The 20701-nt window shown below is 36.9% G+C and overlaps 1 protein-coding gene across 4 annotated transcripts; it reads left to right on the plus strand.

Moving 5' to 3' along the window:
• Nucleotides 1–517: 517 nt before the first annotated feature.
• papola (poly(A) polymerase alpha) lies at nucleotides 518–20376 on the plus strand (the record flags this gene model as incomplete). 4 transcript variants are annotated; one of them, XM_084433070.1, is made up of 24 exons in its annotated part: nucleotides 518–703; nucleotides 2990–3160; nucleotides 5757–5823; nucleotides 5917–5998; nucleotides 6092–6201; nucleotides 6293–6346; nucleotides 6470–6581; nucleotides 7855–7944; nucleotides 8720–8858; nucleotides 8980–9052; nucleotides 9932–10052; nucleotides 10612–10696; nucleotides 12510–12563; nucleotides 12693–12812; nucleotides 12901–13010; nucleotides 13131–13255; nucleotides 14118–14251; nucleotides 14391–14470; nucleotides 16714–16952; nucleotides 17044–17103; nucleotides 17213–17266; nucleotides 17364–17399; nucleotides 19079–19200; nucleotides 19548–20376. In XM_084433070.1, the coding sequence occupies exons 1-23, from the start codon at nucleotides 696–698 to the stop codon at nucleotides 19172–19174; spliced, it is 2220 nt and encodes a 739-aa protein (XP_084289196.1). In that variant the 5' UTR covers nucleotides 518–695. The 4 variants fall into 4 exon arrangements, with proteins under 4 accessions (XP_084289196.1, XP_084289195.1, XP_084289197.1 ...); XM_084433069.1 differs by having other exon boundaries at nucleotides 19079–20376; XM_084433071.1 differs by having other exon boundaries at nucleotides 16717–16952; nucleotides 19079–20376.
• Between the last annotated feature and the right edge of the window lie 325 nt (nucleotides 20377–20701).

A 20701-nucleotide genomic window follows, 5' to 3' on the forward strand; every position in this document is an offset into this window, starting at 1 on the left:
ACTAAAAGAACAGACAAAAGAACCAAACTTAAAGTGAAAAACAAAAAATACATTTACTATAAACATAGCTTACTGTTCACTGAAAACAGCTAAGATAATGGAAAATGTATTTAAATTTGAAGTCTCACTAATTTCAGTTAATTATTACCCAAAACTCATGAACACTGTATTTAAAAAAAAAAAAAAAAACCTTATGGGAAAAGATAATATTAAATATTATATATTAAAATAACTAAATGTTCCAATGGTATGCCATATAAAATATGCTATTTATCATTTCAAACCAATTTCTTATGAATCAGTAAATCAGTAAATAAAAGAAAAGCTTTTGAAATGGCCTTAGTGCCACTTTAAAGGATAAAAAAAAATATCAAATGTAATACAATAAAACAAGTTTTGACATGTTCGTGACGATGTTATGACAAAATATACACAACATTTTTGCTAGTTGCTGCCCCTTTAAAATACTATTATTACGTAATAGGTTACAAAAACAATACGTGTGTCAGCCAGCGTCACCGAGCCCGTGCGTCATGGCGTCACTTCCTGTACCAACTGGCAGTTGCTGTTGTCGGAGCGCCATGTTATTTCAAACAAAAGAAACAACTCCTCTTCGTAACAGTTCATGACAGGCTGAAACACAATGGCGGAATATAACCTGCTTCTCAGCTTCTCATAAACCGGAGATTTTCATAATGCCTTTGTAAGTATGTCGACGGAGTTTAAGGACAAACGTGGTCGAAGCAAACGCGAGGTCTTGGGCCTTAAGTCACGAATCGGTTGAAAACTCGACACGCTGATAAAAGCGTGTAATGGTGTCGTTCAGTTGTTGAATTAGTCCACAATGTATTAATTTTGACAGCAATCTTGTTGTCAGTATGCAGCTGTTAATGAGATAAAATGATCCCCACCCCATCAGATGCAGAGATTGCGCTCATGCTAAGCACGCCGGCTTGTATGCAAGTTATAGGTATTAAATATATTGCATACAAGAGTTGTTGAACTGTTCACATATGTAGATCAGTAGTGCACGTTTTGCTGTAACGTTAGATCAGTGACTTTATACTAATACCCCTTAAAGGGGGAGTTCGCACAGACGCGTTCAAGCGTACTAAACAAATGGGCGAAGCGGAACAGAACACAATGCATGGACCGTTTATTAAAGTTGAACTATTTTTATCTTGACATATGGTGTCTGTGGACGCTGAATGCGCGAGACCCTGGGAAAAAAACGGCCAGCCGTGACGCAATGGTCAGAGACACGTACGTGCACAATTAAACTTCAACGCGCCACGTGTGAACGGCGAAAAAACAACAGCAAGATAAATAAATAACGTTACCATCTTTGTTCGTCAAAATATTTGCTCTACTACGAGCTGTTCTCTACTTTGGACTCAGAAAGCGTTTGTTTATTTGGGAAGGTCTGCACTGAACTGGGTGCATGTGTGCTGTTGTTTTTGGTCACAGGAAAATACATAACCTGTAATATTTTTATTATGTATTCTTTTGCAAAGAATTGATGAAATAAGATGTTCTCAAAGTAGTGCTGGCAACAATACATTTACATATTAAATGATAATGTGTGTAAAGGTAGCTTCTTAACTATCTTCCGTTGTGTTCAAGTCATGTTTACAAGAGAGTTGAACAAGAATGAACCAAAATGTGTTAATTACGAGTGGGAAACTCAGAATTTCTCTTAAGCCCGAGTTGGGGGAGTGTCAGTTAGAAAATATGGGGCTCGCAATAGATGCAGCATCTGTATTGACAGTAAATTTGGACAGTAAAAAATTAAAAAGATTAATGAAATTTTATTTATACTCAATTGTATGTTGTACATGCTAAGTTGCATACAAAAACCGCCAGTATTGTACAATTACCATAGAATAATAAATTAGCTGTGAACCAGAAGTTGCAAACGACTTTTCTCCAGTGTTGTGACGTATTTCCAAGTGAAACGGAATATTGAACAGAGGGCAGGGTTTTACTTTAGCGCTCCTCCTCTCCATCTCCATCTCTGCTCATAGCAGACTATTGGTTTGAGGGGAGTGGTTAAGCGTTTTCAACCCAAGCCGTCAAACTGACGTCATCAGAGAAGGAACGCCATTCCAGATCGGAAGTAACTTTTCAGATTTTGATTAAAGATTACCACGGCAAACAAAAATGTTCTGTGTTTTAGCTTGCACGGATGAATTGTTCACCACAAGACTAGTAATATGTGCTAACAAAGTAAATAGGGTCAATTTTGATTTCATGTCGACTTTAAACATTTGGGTCAAGCTTGCATGTGTTTTTGGCACATTGTTTACTTACAGTATACTTACCGTTTCATTGTCTCTGTTTTAAATCCATATCTGAAGTGTCCTGCAGCACAGCTACACGTGTCAAAACAAACTCCATGAGGCGTCAGTGATAGTTTTTATTTCACCTCTAGAGGCCGCTCTCGTACTGTATAATGACAGCAGACCCTTCCCAGCAATGAACGCAACATGGAAAAACTATCAGTATGGATTTTTGCCGATAAATTGTGCTAGCAATCGGTTATTGGTGCCGATTAGCCTAATATGATAAACCTATCAATTGGTTGACCTCTATAATATTTAACTAGCCTATTTAATTTACAGCACCTTCATAAATCGAATTAAAATAAAGCAAAAACGTACCTGATGTGCATTCTTCATTTTGTAGAAGAGTTAAAAATAAAATAGCTGAATGTTTTGTAGAAAAGGTACATCGTTATCTTCCTCTGACCTAAAGTGACTTGAACGCATGTGACAACTCGTAATTTACATACGAACTTCCCCAGAGGACTGGAGTGCATCATTAATCTTTAGCCAATTTGTTTGACATAACTGGTCAGGTGATTGAAGGCTGAAATTTCATAACATGCAGAATTTCCAACAAAGATGCGAACGGCTCCTGTGACCACGTTCTATAATACTACCACTATGTTTCTGTTAAATCTGACAATTAATGTTTGACTTTTTCACAGTCCAATTACCAATCAGGTGCAGACAGTACAGCAGACCCCAAAGCATTATGGGATCACGTCTCCTATCAGCTTGGCGCCGCCTAAAGAGGCCGATCTGGTCCTTGCGCGGAAGCTGACAGAGACACTCCGACCCTTCGGTGTCTTTGAGGAGGAGATGGAGCTGCAGCGGAGGTAAATGAAACATGCATCACTGAATCGCACATGTATGTGGACATGCATCATAACAGTTAGATCGTAATTAAGACCATCAACTGGCTCTTTAACAGTTACACAACTTTTTAAGTTAACTTCTTAAAACTAAATACACTAAGTTCATCAAATCCATTGCTTTTATTTACTTTTATAGACTTTATTTTAGGGATGCGCCGATACCGGTAATTCTTTTTAATTGAATGCCGATAATCGATGTATTGTCCGATAAATCTAAATCCAAGTTTTTATATAATTTTTGAGAGCCTGATTACGAAAACAAAATTCTCGCCATTAAAATCCATGTCCCAAACACACAATTATAATGTTCTCATTATAATTTTATGTAGCCTATATGACAGACACGTTGCACTTAACTGTATTTTCCTTTTTTAAAGTAATTTCAATCATATTTCAAGCAATTCGAAACCGTCATGGCGAACAGTGCACATTTGAAGTGTCTCAGCTGAAGGAAAAACTTTTATTGGGATGATAACGATAACATTAAAAATGAACATATATTGGCCGATACTGATATGGTGGCCGATATATCGTGCATCCCTGCTTTATTTTCTTCTATTTTAAAACAATTGATGATTATCTAATCAAAATGACAAATTATGTTACAGTGATGAATACTATAAAGATCTGAAATCAAATGCATTTCTGATTTGTTTGTGTTTCTGTCAGCTCCATGAACATATCAGTTTGCTTTCGCACGTCACTAGCTTTGAATTTGCAATTTTGCTTGCAAACGAATGCATTAAACATTTGGGTCAGGCTTGCGTGTACTACAAATGTTAGCGTCCTCAGCCTTGATGGCAAACATACTGCTGTTCTTTCTTTACTAATGCAGCATATAGTCAACAAATTAAAACATGTACGGTAGTGTACTGTATTACCGTTTCAAACACATGCACCGACACGTGTCAAAACCAACTCCGTGAGGCGTCTGTGATAGTTTTTATTATGGCCTCTAGAGGTCGCTCTCATACTGTATAATGCCAGCGGACACTTCTCAGCAACAGACTCAACCCCGAAAAACTGTCGGTATGGATTTTTTGCAGATAACAGATTATTCCATCAGTTATCTAGCCTGACTACGTCAGACTTCGTACTTCCGCTCAATTTCAGTTCGCTTCTGTACTCAGACTGAGATAGCGACCTATCTCCCCGTTTTCCTCCGGCCTCAAAACAGCCGGCCAATCAACGAACAGAGGGTGGGCTGAGAGCCGTGACGTAGACGCTGATTGTACCGTGGATGCGTAGATTTACTTCACATAATCTGCAAAAGTCGTTCACAGCCATGTTCACTCCGGTATTTCGCTCGATGGTTTTGTTTTCGCATCATACATGTGTTTACAGTAGATGTTAGATGCGGCTGAGCCTGCGCATAACACACGTCATAACCAAACGTTATGTGATTGGCTTACGGGTAACCAATGATTTTAAACTTCAGACAAGCGCTGTATTTTATTGTATGCGTGGATATATTTGCACCAGCTCTGCAATTTGGCACTCCAGTAAAGTCGTCACATTTATTTATATAGCTCTTTATACAACAGATTGTTTAAAAGCAAGCAGCAATACAGTATTAAACATGGAAAAGACAGTGTCAGTGTCTCTGTCAATTAGAATTACAACTTAAATTTCTACTATAATGCAGCTCTCCAGTGTGTTCATGTTTTTACTCACGGATGTCTGACTTTGATGGACTGAACAGAAGAAATTAACCGTTGAAGAAGGTGGAGCTTCAGAGCACACCTGGCTATTACGTAATCGCCCCGGACCAACGGTAGTTCGAAGGTTTTCGATGGAGTAAACTTTTCTGGAAAGTTCGCTTTGGCAAGCTATTTCAAACTCCCAAAACGAACTTCATTTTGAATTGATTTTGTTTTAAATAACGTCACACCAGTTCGTTCTTTCGATTTTGCTCTAATATCGGGGCCTTTGATGTCCCACTTAGCAACTGCCTTGTTAAAGAGATTTTTACAAAATATTAAAATAATTTTAAAATAATATTGAAGGCACAGTAAAATTATATAAATTGTTGGCAATTGTAGCCAAGTTATGTTTTGTTTTAAAAAATTACAATAAGGACAAAATGAAGACACAACTATGATATCCTTTTTTTTTATCAGTTTATATTAAAACTTCTCACAGCACCAAGGGGCGAGGATGGCAGCAAGTTTTCTTTTAATACAACAAGGATGCATTACATTCTTTCAGGCTTTATCAAAGACTCTCAAAAAACATGTAGCATGGTTACCATGGCTGCTGAGAAATAAAATATATAAAATTGAAGACTATTTCACAATATTACTGTTTTTAATATATTTTTCATCAAACAAATGCAGCCTATAAGCATAAGAGACTTCTTTCTAAAATGGTAAATCTTACTGCCCCAAACTTTTGAATGGTTGTGTGTTCACTTCCATAATTTCTATCTTTTTATTGTTTATTATTCTATCCAGTATACATTTCTCCATATCCATAAGTATGAAAATGTATATCATGGTCTTGACCCATCTTTTGGCTTCATCAAATTGCGGTTTAAACATGGTTCTTTTGCCCACAGAATCCTAGTGCTTGGGAAGTTAAATATGTTGGTTAAGTTGTGGATCCGTGAAGTCAGTGAGACGAAGGTAACTTATCGTCCTTTTAATTATAATAAATACATAAACTTCTCAATAACAGTTTGCAGATTCCAACTGTTACATATTTTCATATATTTACAGAATATTCCAGCATCAGTGATTGAAAGTGTTGGTGGAAAGATCTTCACGTTTGGATCCTACAGGCTTGGAGTTCATACCAAGGGTAAGTTTTCATAGACCAGCACTAGATCCATACATGTACTTCACATAGTTTCCGTGTGTCTGAAATTTCTCATTCACTAACCTAATTGTTTAGGTGCTGATATTGATGCTCTCTGCGTTGCACCCCGACATGTGGAGAGAACAGACTTTTTCTCCTCGTTTTATGAGAAATTAAAGGAGCAGGAGGAAGTCAAAGACCTGAGGGTATGGAGCCTTTTGTGAATGTGTACATATCCTGTATATCTTCCTCAATATCTGTGAGGCTTAACAATTGATATTTGCTTTTGCCTTCCAGGCGGTGGAGGAAGCATTTGTACCTGTGATAAAGCTGTCTTTTGATGGCATTGAGGTATTTTTTACGTCCTTGCATATATGACATCAAACAATAGTTCACGCCAGAATTGAAATTATCATAATTTTGTCTCATGTCATTTTGTGTATGGTTTGAAATAAGTTGATATGTTTTTGGCAGATTGACATACTGTTTGCCCGACTGGCACTACAAACCATTCCAGAGAATCTGGATTTGCGAGATGATGGCTTGTTAAGGAACCTTGACATTCGCTGCATTCGGAGTTTGAACGGTAATTGGTTATAATTGATGAACCTTGCTAGGGCTGGGTATTGTCACTGATTTCACGACTTGATCAATTAACGCGGTGCACTTTTAAACGTACCATTGCATGAATTATTTTATTATTTTAGAATGTTTCCTGGGGTGCCCTTATAATGAAAGGCATTTTTCCTAGCCTGATTTTAGCCTCTGATTTGAACGCTCTGTTTGAAGGGGCGTGTCTGCTGAGAGACTTCAGTGTAAACGCCCACTGCTGTGATTGGCTGCTGTGAGACTTCAGTGTAAGCCTGTTGATCACGTGAATGAAGATCTTATCATTGCAATGCAGTTTCTGCACTCTCACTAATGATTTCACCAATGCAAACATGATGTAAATACAGTAAGAGCTTCGCTGTGCAGTGTAACAGCGTCATTGATTTCATAACAAGTTTTGGCAAGTGTCCAGATAAACTCGCGCTGTGTGATTGACAGCTTGGGCGACTGGAAAGGGATTGTTCTTTGATCGCTATCTGTATATTAATCACAGTTTAAGTAAGATTATTTTCATCCTACTAAGAGAAACGACGTGAAGTTGATCGTTTAGTCACAGCAGCCTAATATTCCTGCTGCAGACTGATGTTAATAAAACAACAAAAGACAGAAATCTCTCACTGCTCTTGACTGAATAACTTTTGTAGCTTCAATAAGAATCAAAGCAAGTTTAATTCTTGCAGTGAAAATTTAAACTGTGATGGGCAACATCACAACTATGACAAGAAAAAACAAGTAGGCCTATACTTGAGCATTCTGTCCTTCTAAGGGTCTAATCGTCCTGTTTTTGGTTCGTTTACATGTCTGGTCAAATTACCATCATATGTAGCATATGTGTGCATATATGTTGCACATACAATGAGCGCATTTAGTCCAGCCCACAGCATTGTTTTGGATGTTCGGTAAGTTCTGTCATAAAAGCCGACCAGTCAGGTTATGAACGTATCCCTTTGCCTTTAGGTTTGGTGATAAAAAGAAAAGCCAATCTGAACGCTAAGCGGACCAGGACTGAATTATTATTATTTTTTATTCCGGACCAAACAAACCGAACTACAAGTGTGAACTAAAAGATTGATCTTGGAATTTAAGAATCAATATATCGGTTCATCAAAATAGAGCTTGATTACAATCCATTAATTGATATTGTCAACCCAGTCCTAAATCTTGTATGCTTGTTTAATGAAGTTTTTCCCTGGTAATCTCAATATATGTACTTGTTTAATTGTCTGATTTCTCAATGTGCTGACATACAGGTTGCAGAGTGACTGATGAGATTCTTCACCTGGTGCCCAACATTGAGAATTTCAGACTGACTCTTAGAGCCATCAAAATGTGGGCCAAGCGTGAGTAAAAACTTGTCTGTCAGCCTGAAATTGCATTTGGTTTGTGGAACATGCCACAAAAAACAAACCCTACAATGACCTGCTGTGTTTGTGGGTATTAGTGCAGTCAAAAAAACCTAGCAGTGCAGCATTGTGCCTCAGGAAATTTGTATGGCTTGCATTTGCTGCCTAGAACCCTGTGCACTCATGCTTAACCTAGTGAACAAATGACAGATTCTTGATTGGAACTTGGCCTTTAGAAATGCTTCATTGTGAAAAATTTCAGGCCAGTTAGAGCTGCACGATTATTCCCTTGAAATTGTAATTGCGATTATTAATTACGATTATCAGAATTGATATATAAATAGATATAAATAGATAATCAGATTGTGTATATGTCGCATTTGCGCGTGCAATTGAAAAGTGCGCACTACGAGCACAGTAACGGCTGACAGGACAGGAAAGTCTGTTTTTCTGAGGTGAAAGACTTTTTATTTCAGCGTACATTTACGTCACTGCCTGGTAGTTCCTATTGTGTTGGGTTTTCTGAAGTAGTCGTGATTCACCTCTCATAACATAACATGCTCTAAACAACACGCACGCAGAGTGGATTTTTTTTTTGTAATCGTGGCTTTGAACGATTATGTAATCGTGGCACCCATAATCGTAATCGCGATTAGAAATTCGATTAATTGTGCAGCCCTGAGGCCAATTCATTTATTTGGATCATTCAGGTGATTTGGAGGTTTACTGTACGAAATTAAGAAATAAATGACATTATTTGAAACTCCTACAGGCCATAATATCTACTCGAATATCCTTGGTTTTCTCGGGGGAGTATCGTGGGCCATGCTGGTGGCAAGAACCTGCCAACTCTACCCTAATGCTGTGGCTTCCACCCTGGTCCACAAGTTCTTCTTGGTTTTCTCAAAGTGGTGAGTTCCTACAACAGATAATGACATAACACAGAATCTGAACTTTTGGTCTTTGCTTTCAGAGAGCCGTTCTCTTCAATTTCATTAATTCCTTATTTTTCTTCCTGGGTGGTGTTTTCAGGGAATGGCCAAACCCTGTCCTTCTGAAGCAGCCTGAAGACTGTAATCTCAACCTCCCAGTCTGGGATCCCAGAGTACTGTCTTTATTTAATTATTTATTTATTTATTTATTCATTCATTCATTCATTCATTCATTCATCTGACTTTATGTATTCATTTATTTGAGTTGCAAGGCAATATATCGTCAGAAACGTTAAATATTTTGACAATATTCAAGATTTTTATGAATGTATTTTTGGTCTGATTTGGTGTAAAAAGGTGATTGCACCCAACAAATCATGGAAATTCAGTGTTTATTGTTAGTTAAAATATAGTTAATGCACTGAAGGAAGAATGATATTTGATGTTTTTCTTTATTTAGCACCAACATAAGATGCATATTAATAAACAACAGTATTCACCTGCATATAACTTCACTAAACTGTTAAAGGATGTAAACATTTGTGGAAATGTGAAAGTGATTTTGAATCGAATAGTGACCAAGAATCAATTTGAATTGAATCGTGAGATACCAAAAGATTCCTACACCTATTCAAAAGGTTGTTAATGTGTCAGGTGGCTCAGTACACATAAAGCAAGCAATGTTTTGAGAGCACCACAGATTAGGATCAAGCGACTATTAAAATGCCTTGATTACTTGCCTGCGTCATGATAAAGGTAGTGAGTATGAAAATCACACAGTCAGGGAATGTATTCATCTAATAAAAGCACATTAGAAAACAGCACATTTTTCATGGTGCTGGTTAATTTTATATTATATATCAAAATAATATTGAAAAAATTTGAATTGAGAATATTGCTCTCATTGCATGTATTAAATCCTTTTTTTTTAACCCACACATAATCAGAAACGAAATTAATTTAGCATATCATTTACTAAAAGCTACAGTGATTTTTATGTACCGTCTCAAAATCTTCACTTCAAAATAATGTTTTTTTTTTTTTTTTTTCAGGTAACTCCGAGTGACCGGTACCACCTCATGCCAATCATCACGCCAGCTTACCCTCAACAAAATTCCACTTACAATGTCTCAGCATCTACTCGGGCCATCATGGTGGAAGAGTTCAAGCGGGGTCAGTCTCATTTCTGAAGATCCCTAGAAACACATTCTGGTAGAATAAAGAAGCGTGCTTTGAAAAGTGAAAATGTCAACATTTTCTCACCATCATGTTATTCTAAATCTGTATGATTTTACTTTCTGATTTTAGGGTGTTCACCCAAGTGCCAAATCCACCCCCCCAAAAAGCACCAAAAGTATTACATACAACCTGTGTGCTATATTCAAGTTTCTTGAAGCTTTCTTTGAAGAACTGGCCAAAATTTAAGTTTAAATTCACTGAAAAGCTTCCCTACTGCAGCAGCTCTTAAATCTTTTTGTGTTTAAGTACATTAAAATATGGATTCGGGTTGTCAAAAAAGGAATATTATAGGAATAGGACTACTTTTTTTTTTGTCCTTGACAGTGTGTTTAACATCCCCTTTTGTGTTCTACTGCTAAAAAGAAAGTCATGCAGATTTGGAATAACAGATTTTTTTTTTTGGGGGGTGAGCGATTCCTATTAAGCTAAAGATACCGTGCAAGGCTATTGTGCCACTGTTTGATTCACATTCCGATTGTTTAACTCCTCACAGGTCTTGCTATCACGGATGAAATATTGCAGAATAAAGCAGATTGGTCCAAACTATTTGAAGCACCAAACTTCTTTCAGAAATACAAGTATGTATTAAGCTGCATATCCTGTTGGACACTCATGGTGAGATTTAATCATTTCAATAAAGATTTATTTATCAAAACTGCACTCACACACATTCATAGCCCTTTCACAAGTACCACCTTATGTAATCGGTGTCATCAATTTGAAATAAAAGCAGAATTTTGCATATTATCAGTTTATTTATGAGTACAACACAATGGCTTTTGACACGTCAACGTTTTTGATAAAATAAAATGTGTAATAGTCCTGCTTAACAAATTACTACTGTAGAGCATGCCTGAAATGTAAGTAACACTTTTGAGATGGTTAAAATTTATATTTTTCAAAGGTAGGTATTTCAGTTTAATGTGGTTTTCTTGTGCTATTAATTTGTGTACAATTCAAAAATAAAATGTTTTAGTTCACAATTCGTACAATGTATTTCTTGTTAGTCTGTGTTTTCATAGTGTTCCTAATTTTCAATTTTAACTTTTTTTTTTTTTTTTTTTTGTCAATGTTTAGCATTTAGTCTGTTTTTGTTAATTTTTAGATTAAATTCATTGTTACGACTTTAAGTCAGTAGGTGTGTTTGACTCGAAGCAACACTGCTCAGACCGATCAGTGTATGACATCAGAGCACCGCAAGAGCGATTCGAAAGCAGTCTTCTCTGTAATTGCTTTCATGGTACTTTGATGTCATTCATCGATCGGTCCACGCAGTGCCGCCTCAAGTCAAACACACCTAATATTTCAGTCAAAGGATACAGAATTCTGACTGAAGGAATAAAACTGATATTTTCTATCAGTAATGTAGGTTTAATACAGCTTTGCCATGTTAATTGAAGATCCATTGTGCTTGAAAGCTGATGAAGCTCAATTTTGGGGGGTTTTAGTGGGTGGATTTATTTTTTTCTAGCTAATTTAAGCTCATTTTAAATGTTTCGGATGCTCCTTCACTTTCCGACACAAGTCTTCCCACCCCACATGAGGATGCAGCGACTGCATGCAGTTCATTGTGGTGCTCAATTCATAATCACCATTATTTTGTACAATGTAGCAATTAGCTGGTTTCAAAGATTGAATTAAAAATGATTTACAGCATCTCATTCTTTCCTGTCCAGATAAGCCCCTAAAACATAGTGGGAGTGGGGGAAAATGCCCAAAGTGTGATGCTCTGCAGAAAAATACAGATAAATACATAAAGGATAAATTGTGAACGTTTTAAGCTGCTATAAACTTTTAAGTTGCAGTCAAAATATAGTTTATCTTGCTTTTGCTTTGGTACTTTGATTAATCTATAAGATATGGGGAGCCATTGCACTAAAAAATCGTTTTTGTTTTGTTTTAAACAATAGAATAATCTGAAAGAGTTTGTACACTTCTATTCTATTAGACCATCTATTCAAATGGCAAGTAAACCGTGTTGAATCACTTTGGTTAAACAAAATGCAGTTTTGCTTCAAATAAATATATCTTGTGAATGTATGAATTGGGAAATGGGATGAAGAATGTTATAGTTTGTCTGAAATAATTGAATTATCATAAGAGGACTAGATCTTTTCATGATGCTAATTAACTGTAAAAAGTGCCATGAATCTGCTGTTAAAGATAAAGCGTTTTAGTGTGTGAAATGAAGTGATCATGGCTGGATATGATAAGGGTGATCCCCGCTGTCTTGAATGAAGTTCATAAAGATATTTTTGTCTTTGGAGAGAGGTGTAACAGTACATTTTCAGTGAGATGGGGGCGGGACGGCCCTGTAAGTTTTGCCGGGTTTGGTTGAACAGCTCTAGTCTAAAGGATGTAATGGCATTGTTCTGTCTTTTATGTCCCAAGGCATTATATAGTGTTGCTAGCAAGTGCACAGACAGAGAAGCAGCACTTAGAGTGGTGAGTACAGCTTACCGTCTTCATCCAGCACTGTCACATGCTTACTCGGACCGATGTTCTGCTCAAATCCCCTGCATCTGTTTAAAAAAATGTGGTGGAATTGGACTAAATATACTGTTTGCCTGACAGGGTGGGCCTCGTGGAATCAAAGATCCGAATCCTGGTGGGAAACCTGGAGAAGAACGAGTTTATCACACTCGCCCATGTGAATCCACAGTCATTCCCGGGACTAAAAGAGGGAGCTGACAAGTGAGTTTAAGATGCTTAAAACCGACCTAAGAATAGTCAATAGTCCCATTCACAGTCTTTACTCGCTCTTTCCTTTGTGTCCGTACAGGGAGGAGTTCAGCACAATGTGGGTAATAGGTATTGTGTTCAAAAAAATGGAGGGATCAGAAAATCTCAACGTGGACCTGACGTTTGATATCCAGTCCTTCACTGACACAGGTAAGACTTCCTGTCTGTTGGCAGTTTTAAAGAACACACTCGAAGAGTCGACTTTGCTTTTTTGCTTTGTTTTTCTGGATGTTTTCTAGTAATCAACATGTATTCTTTGAATGGCTGTAGTTTACCGACAGGCGATCACTAGTAAAATGTTTGAGCAAGATATGAAAATCACAGCCATGCATGTGAAGAGGAAACAACTGCATCAACTACTTCCTAAAGTCGCCATTCAAAGGGGCAAGAGAAAGGCAAGTGTTCATGTGTATCTTTGCAAAACATGATAGACAATTGCTTAGAATCGAGATTAAAATGCATGTGCTACACTTTAGCAATTTGTTGTTTTCATACGTTTTTGAATTGCAACAAAAGGGTAGTGTATCCAAGTAATAACAGGTGATTGGTTGATTGGGACACTTTTCCCCAGTCATCTCAATGGCAAAAAGTGAACCAACAAACACAAATTCACCCTATGCTTTCAAGGTGTATGAAATGTATGTTTAATGGTTATTTTTCTAATATTTCTTTGAACATTTTTCAAGGTAAAAGTGTTTTTTTCTTCTTCCTCATATTATAAATCATACTGTTATTCTAGAGGTTTTGTTATCTGACATTCTGAAATTCAATGACACAATCATGTGAGGGTCTATAGGGGTCGTCTTATGGTATCATTTCATGCTCCTCAAGCCTCAAAAATTCCAGTCCTCGGGACCCCTTGCTCTGCACATTTTGTATGTCTCCCTTATTTAACACACCTGAACCAGATCATCAGCTCATTAGGAGAGACTCCATGAACTGAACTGAGTGTGTCAGATAAGAGAGACCTACAAAATGTGCAGAGCAAGGGGTCCTGAGGACTGGAATTGGGAACCACTGTTCTAGAGCATCTAAGATATTTAATTACCCTTAGTTATTTGATTACAGACTATTATGTATGTAACTGTTATTGAGGGAAAAATTTACATTTTAATTAATTTTAAAGGTACAGTATGCAGTTTTTTGCGACACTAGTGGCACCTAATGGAATTCCAAAAATAAATTGTTTCTCACTCAACAGTGATGTACTATTTTTTTTTGTTTATTTTTTTTGTTCTCATTTCCTTTTTCCTATAGCATTCGTCTGATGGCATTCGTGTGATGAATGACGGCAGTCTCGACCTATCGGTTGACAGTGACAACAGCATGTCAGTGCCCTCCCCCACAGGCCCTTCAGCTGCCAAGAGCGCCCGTGCCTCCAGCCCTCAGGGGTATAAAATCTAAATATTTTCACCTGCTTCTCTAACATCATTTGTCTGACTTTTTGTAACTCTTGTCTTTTGGGAATACCTGTACACATGCTTTTTTCGTTCTTTTTTCTAATCTCTCCTCTTCCCTCCCTGACCATAGCTCCACTGGGACGGCCACAAACAACTCAGATTTGCAGGGAAAAACGGACACTTCAAGTGGAAGCCCGCTCCTGGCTGGTGGTATGTCTATTGGGATCTTAACTCTACACGGCTTACTGTATTATATTTGATACAGACATTTTTAAGGCGTCTAAATTATCAACATGGTCAACTTCGCTGAAAAACATACTACATACAAATCTACATTTCAAGATGAACACTTACTGGACTGAAGCAGCTTAGGTTTACTTGATTATCTGTACATCATTTGTTTTAGAGGAATCATGTTAAAATGTAAGTATTAAATATGATGCATCAAGCTTTTGAGGAACGTTTAATTGTACATCTCTGTAATCAGAGTATCACAAATGTATTGCATTTCATTAAGTTTTCCCCCCAACAATAAACATTTAAATAGGCTGAGATACTGTTTAAAGATCTCAGTGTTACGGTACTGGAATTTCTAACTTCGATACAATACCTTGAAAAATACTGATATTCGATACCATTTTTGATAGATATTTGTATTTTTGTATTCTGCTTTAAAGGGATAGTTTGCTCAAGAACTTAAATGGTCATTTATTCACCAAGTTGTTCCAAACCAGCATGAGGTTCTTTCTTCTGTTGAACACAAATATACAAAAAAGAATGTTGGTAACCAGACAGTTTCTGGTCCCCATTGACTTCCGTAGTATATATATGTTTTCTATATTATGGAAGTCAATGGGAACCAGCAACTGTTTGGTTACCAACATTCTTCAAAATATCATCTTTAATGTTTAGCAGAAGTCAAAAATTCAGATTTATTATACAGGTTTGGAACAATTTGAGGGTTAATAAAATTTTTTTTTTTTTTTTTTTGTGAACCTTTTAAGTTTTTTCAGGTGAGTCTTTGTAAAAATTAAATACAGATTAATCAATCAATTAAAGAGCAGCGAGTGCATGCAATTTACTGTTACACATGCATTTTTTTCTTAACGATTTACATTCCAAAACTGACTATTTGTTTTTATTTATCTGTTTAAGTGCAATAAGCCACAAAAAAGAACTAAATTTGGTACACTATATCATACTGTTTACATAAAAGCTGGGTATTATGTATGATACTCAGCAAAACCACTTTTTTTGTTGACTTCTTTTTAAAGATTTTTTTTTAATCTTTTAATTTCATGTCAGTCTTTGCAGTGTTAATGTCACCTTTCAAGTTGCCATTTTTATTTTGTAGTTGTCATTGATTGAATAGTCCACCCAGTGAAAATGGTCATTGGGTCTCATTCACTAATAATTGCCTGGATTATTACGTTTTTGAACGCATAGGAGAACTTCTCACGAAAAATCTCCGCCTAATTCACAACACGTTCGTACACACGAGTTTGTTCTTAACATCGTTCTGATGTTAGTGAATTTGGAGTATTCTAAATGAGTGGCCATGTGAACGAGGTTAGTCATTTGCATAAGACATGCCCAAAACATCTCCATATAAGGGCTTTCCGCACACCATTTCCTTATAGCCCTTCGTCACGCTTGTCAAACACGCCGCTGTTTGCAGACGCGCTCTCGCCCGATCCTCGATCCATTCTCACCCGTTTAAACACAATAAACATGTTTTATGCAGACCCAGATTACAGACCTCTCATTAGCCAGCTGTACATGCGCGTATATCTGTGCTATTCAGAAAAATCTCGCAGCTGAAGCTATAATGCAGCTTTTCTTACTCTAACTGCATATGATGGAATGTATTTAAGATTAATTTAAACTGTATTTAATAATTAATACAATTAATGCAATATACTTCAATATAATTATAGTTGTGTTAGGATAAAATATCTTAACACTGTTATAGGCCGTACAGAGTACGTGCTTTTTGCATACATGTGGTTTCAATTGTTCCTATGTTTTTTTGTTAATTGTGTGTACACTTACTTAGTGAAAGAGACCCATTTTCTTCATCATCATTCCAAACCTGTATGACTTGCTTTATTCCATAGAACAAAAAAAGTTACGTTTTGAAGGATGTTCTTGCTGCTTTTTCCCTTATTTTTTTTATTTTATTAAAGCACCATAAGTAATCCATATTCAAGTTTGCTTCACCCGTATTTTCATAGGACAGAAATCAAACCTGCGTGACATACCAAATGGAAAACGACTTAAATATAACTATAGAAAAGAGCAGCTTGAATATTCTTCAAAATCTTTGCTTTTTTTACTCCTCCGAAAAAAGAGTCATTTGGGTTTGGAACAACATGAGGGTGAGTAAATGATGGCAGACTTTTGGATAATTTGTTTTCAATACTACTACTGATTAGTTTTTGTATTGATCATAGCAGTGGATGGATCTAAACCCGATAATGTTGGGACCTCCAGCAGCGCCGCCCCGCGTAAGGGGGCAGCTGCACTGAAGAGGCCTGCCTCACCCCTTCAGCAAGACTTGGAGAAGAAAGCCAAAGTGGACAGTGTCCAACAGGACCCTCATCCTAGTCCATGTTTATCTGCTAGCCCTGCCAGTAAGAGACCTGCCTCACCCCTCGAGAATGAGACGTCCAAGAAAGCCAAAGTAGAGGATGTAAGTCAACGCGCTTTAATCTGTGTTGAACCCTCCATAAATGTTATGTATAAAGTGATCTGAAAAGCCTAATTAAATCCTGCTCTTCCAGTTCTCAACCGCAGAAGCAAAGTCAGGTGAAGCTGATGACCGTGTTGATGCGGATCCAGCGGTAAAGGCTGTTTGTTCTTACTTTGTTACAAAAGTGCCAACATTTATCTCCATTCTATTGCCCGAACTTGAAGAGGCAGCTCTTTTATCTTTGTTTTTTTCTCATGCAGAGCATTGAAGTGGTTCCTTCAGATGGTGAATTGAAAACGGACACAGAATTAACGGTAAACTAATCATAAAAACAGGGTGTGCTTGTTATAAACATAAATGGAGTGAATACATGAGAACTTAAATGCTGATGTTAGTTCCTGTCATTCTCAGGTGGTGGAAACCGCAGAGAAGATGCCGCTTTCCCAGGTTAGGACATGTCCAGTTGATTATTACATAAGAAGATTATTACATAATAATAATCCTTCCACCATGTCCAGGACTTGAGTCATTTATCTGTTCTCACTGAAAGCTTAATGCTCCACAAAGCACCAGCCAATCAAATCAGAATTAATAACAAAACATCTTTATGCATTAATACCCATAAGGGTTATGATGTACACTACCATTCAAAAGTTTAAGTCAGTACTATTTATTTTTTTGAAAACTTTTACTCAGCAAGGATGGATTAAATTGATCAATTGAAAGTAAAAACAATGTAAGCAGCACAACTGTACATTATTGATAATGTTTCTTGAGCAGTATATTAGACTGATTTCTGAAGGATCATGTGACACTGAATGTAATGATGCTGAAAATTTTGGCCAGGTCTCTCTTGAAAAAGAGGTTTTAAATCTCAATGAGATCATCTGGTTAAATAAATAAAAATCAGCTTTAAATTACATTTTAAAATGTTAGAATATAAAAGTTATTTTACATTGTAATAAATTTCTGTTTTAATGTATTTTTGATCAAATAAATTTAGCCTTGGTGAGCATAAGAGACTACTTATTAAAAATATAAATTCTCACCAGCATAAAACTTTTGAACAGTTGTGTAACAGTAGTTAGTTAATTGTGATTTGTAGGCAAGTAAAAGTCAGGCCATTTTTAAAGAGCTTTTAAAATAACATGCTACAATATTAATAAGTTCTCTGAAAATTATTACATCAGTATCTGAGATGTCTGAAGAACTAAAGATAGGCTTTAGTATATAATTGTGTATAAAGTTTATTCCAAATAATTTAAATTTAAATAGTCTTCTGTAGAGCTAAATAGAAATTTCAATAACACTTTATTTTAAGGTGACGTAGTTACACGTTCCTACATGTACTTTCTATAGTAATAACAGTAAATTACGTATAATTAACCTTACTAAACCAAACCATAACCGTAAGTACATGTAGTACTTATTTAAGTACTGTCACCTTAAAATAAAGTGTAACCCAAAGTGCTCAATGAACAAATGGATTGTATACACTACAGTGGATAAATGTATTATTATGGAAAGCAATCTACAAAAACATACTTGGGGACACTTTTATTTAGGTAATTAAGTCATATTCTTGTTAAGGTTAACAAAACATTTTTTTGGAGCGATGGGATTTCACTTTCACTGCTCGGGGAAATGCAAAGTAAAACTAATCACCTTGTTGAAGACACGGCTGGTTCAAACAAAAACTTTTACCTTAGAAGAGATGAGGTTATTACTTGTCAGTTTGTTACTTTGACACTTTAGGCCTGTTTACACCAAGGACAATAAAGATACAGTTCTAAAAATCATTCCAAATATAAAAGAATAGCAGAATCAGTAACGGTAATGACACAGAGAAACGATATTGTTGGAATCACTTTCAGAATGATTTTATCCAGCTGATGTACAACAAAAACAGTGACAGCCAATCAGAATCCATTCCGCTTTAAAGAGCTTGAGCATTTAAAGCGACAGACGACAAACCTGCAGCGTGTGCTTCAAATAAACAATGATATTGTGCATTGGTGTGGACGCTAATATAGTTATCTTTATGGTTCTTGTTCATGGTGCGAACAGGGCTTTACACTGATTCCAATCCGTTTCACTGACAATCTATCCTTTTTAATGTTCCACAGAAAATATCCCACACCGATCTGTCGGACGTCCAGATCCTCCCGTCCAACCCCATCGCAGTGGTCAAGAACTCCATCAAGCTGAGGCTCAGCAGGTAGAAGCGGCCCAGTCTCGTGCTCAGGAGGTGAACGTCCCCTCGGCTCCTGCCCATGTGCAACACGGCTCTCCACAAGGGGGCAGCTCTGTTCTTCCACAAACTCCCTGTGCCCTCTCTCTCTCTCTCTCTCTCTCGCTCTCTCTCTCTCTCTCTATCTCTCGCTCTCTCCCTCCCCTTCCCTACACTGCAAAAAAGATGTCATACACAAAAACCTCAATGTGATTCAATGTGTTTGTGTGATTTGGTGCACATGCTTTGTAAATCCGTTCATATCCTTCTGTTTTGACCCGAAAGACAGTGACGCTTTGCTTTTTTTCTTATTCTTTTTTTTTTTTTTTGGTAAATCAATAAAGAGGCATGTAATTATATTCCAGGGTACAGTTGGTCTATTGGAGACCGATCCACCATATTGTACAGAGCTGAAGGTGTAGATGTCGGTGGAGATGCATTGAATGGACATGAACTAATGACAGTTACTAATCTGACAGCGGAGGACATGGCTAGCTCATCCAGATGATTGGAGCTCACTAATACAGCTGTAATTTAACCAAATCAGTCTGCGATTAGTGTAAACACCATCGTTTTGCTCCGCCGTCTTAGCAGGGCATTAATTATGGGTGTTAGGAGTGGAATAGCTAGTATTCCCAGCATGCTTTGATTCGTGCTCTGAGGAGACAGACCAGTGCTGGCCGTTCATTTAGGCTTGTTTTACCATGTGTATATATATATAGAGACGACAATATTGAAACTTTTATTTGCTTACAACAGCTTGGTTTTCCTGTTATATGCTGGGATTTTCCCAATGTGGAATCGAAGATGCTTTTCGAACGCGATTAAAATGACGGGTCAGCTCGTTTCCGTTGACCTGATTTTGAGGATATGGACGTGAATATGTAATGACGATAAGATTGATTTAAGTTTCAAACGAATGATGTTTTATTGGGGCTGGAGAGTGATTTTGTTCATTTTTGAAATCTGTACGAACTTTTCTTACTCCGTGTTTTGTCTTGATGGTCTGTGTTGACTGGATTGGTGTAACGGTAAAGCTGCCGCCCCGGGAACACTCGTCACGGCACAGATTCACTCCTGTGAAACGCCTCCTATGGCCTTGCAACGTTCTTTCAGTTCTTTCATACGCTTATTTGTAAGGACAAGGTATTGTACTTTTTCACAAATAAAAGTCTACGTTGTTGCAAAAAGAAATCAGTGTGATCTGTTTGTTTGTATCTCCTCTTAACAGTAGGGATTATTCATGCAGTGCTTTGTTTCACACTGCACAAATTAAAACCAAAAAATGGTTCATTTAATTTAAGGTAAATGTAAGGTTTGACTCTTAAGGGGCCAATTATGAAAATGCTGCTTTTGAGCATTGCAACATGTGAACAATGCAGGGAATCTACACTGGAATTACATTAAGAAAAAAAGTCTTGATTTTAACTGAAAGTTTTCAGATTTCTTTCTCTTTTTACATGTTTGGTTGTGGCATGTGGTAATATATTTTTTCCCATGATTTTTTTTTTTTAATGTT

The sequence above is a fragment of the Rutilus rutilus genome, assembly GCF_951802725.1.
Source record: "Rutilus rutilus genome assembly, chromosome: 15".
Taxonomy (NCBI): Eukaryota; Metazoa; Chordata; class Actinopteri; order Cypriniformes; family Leuciscidae; genus Rutilus; species Rutilus rutilus.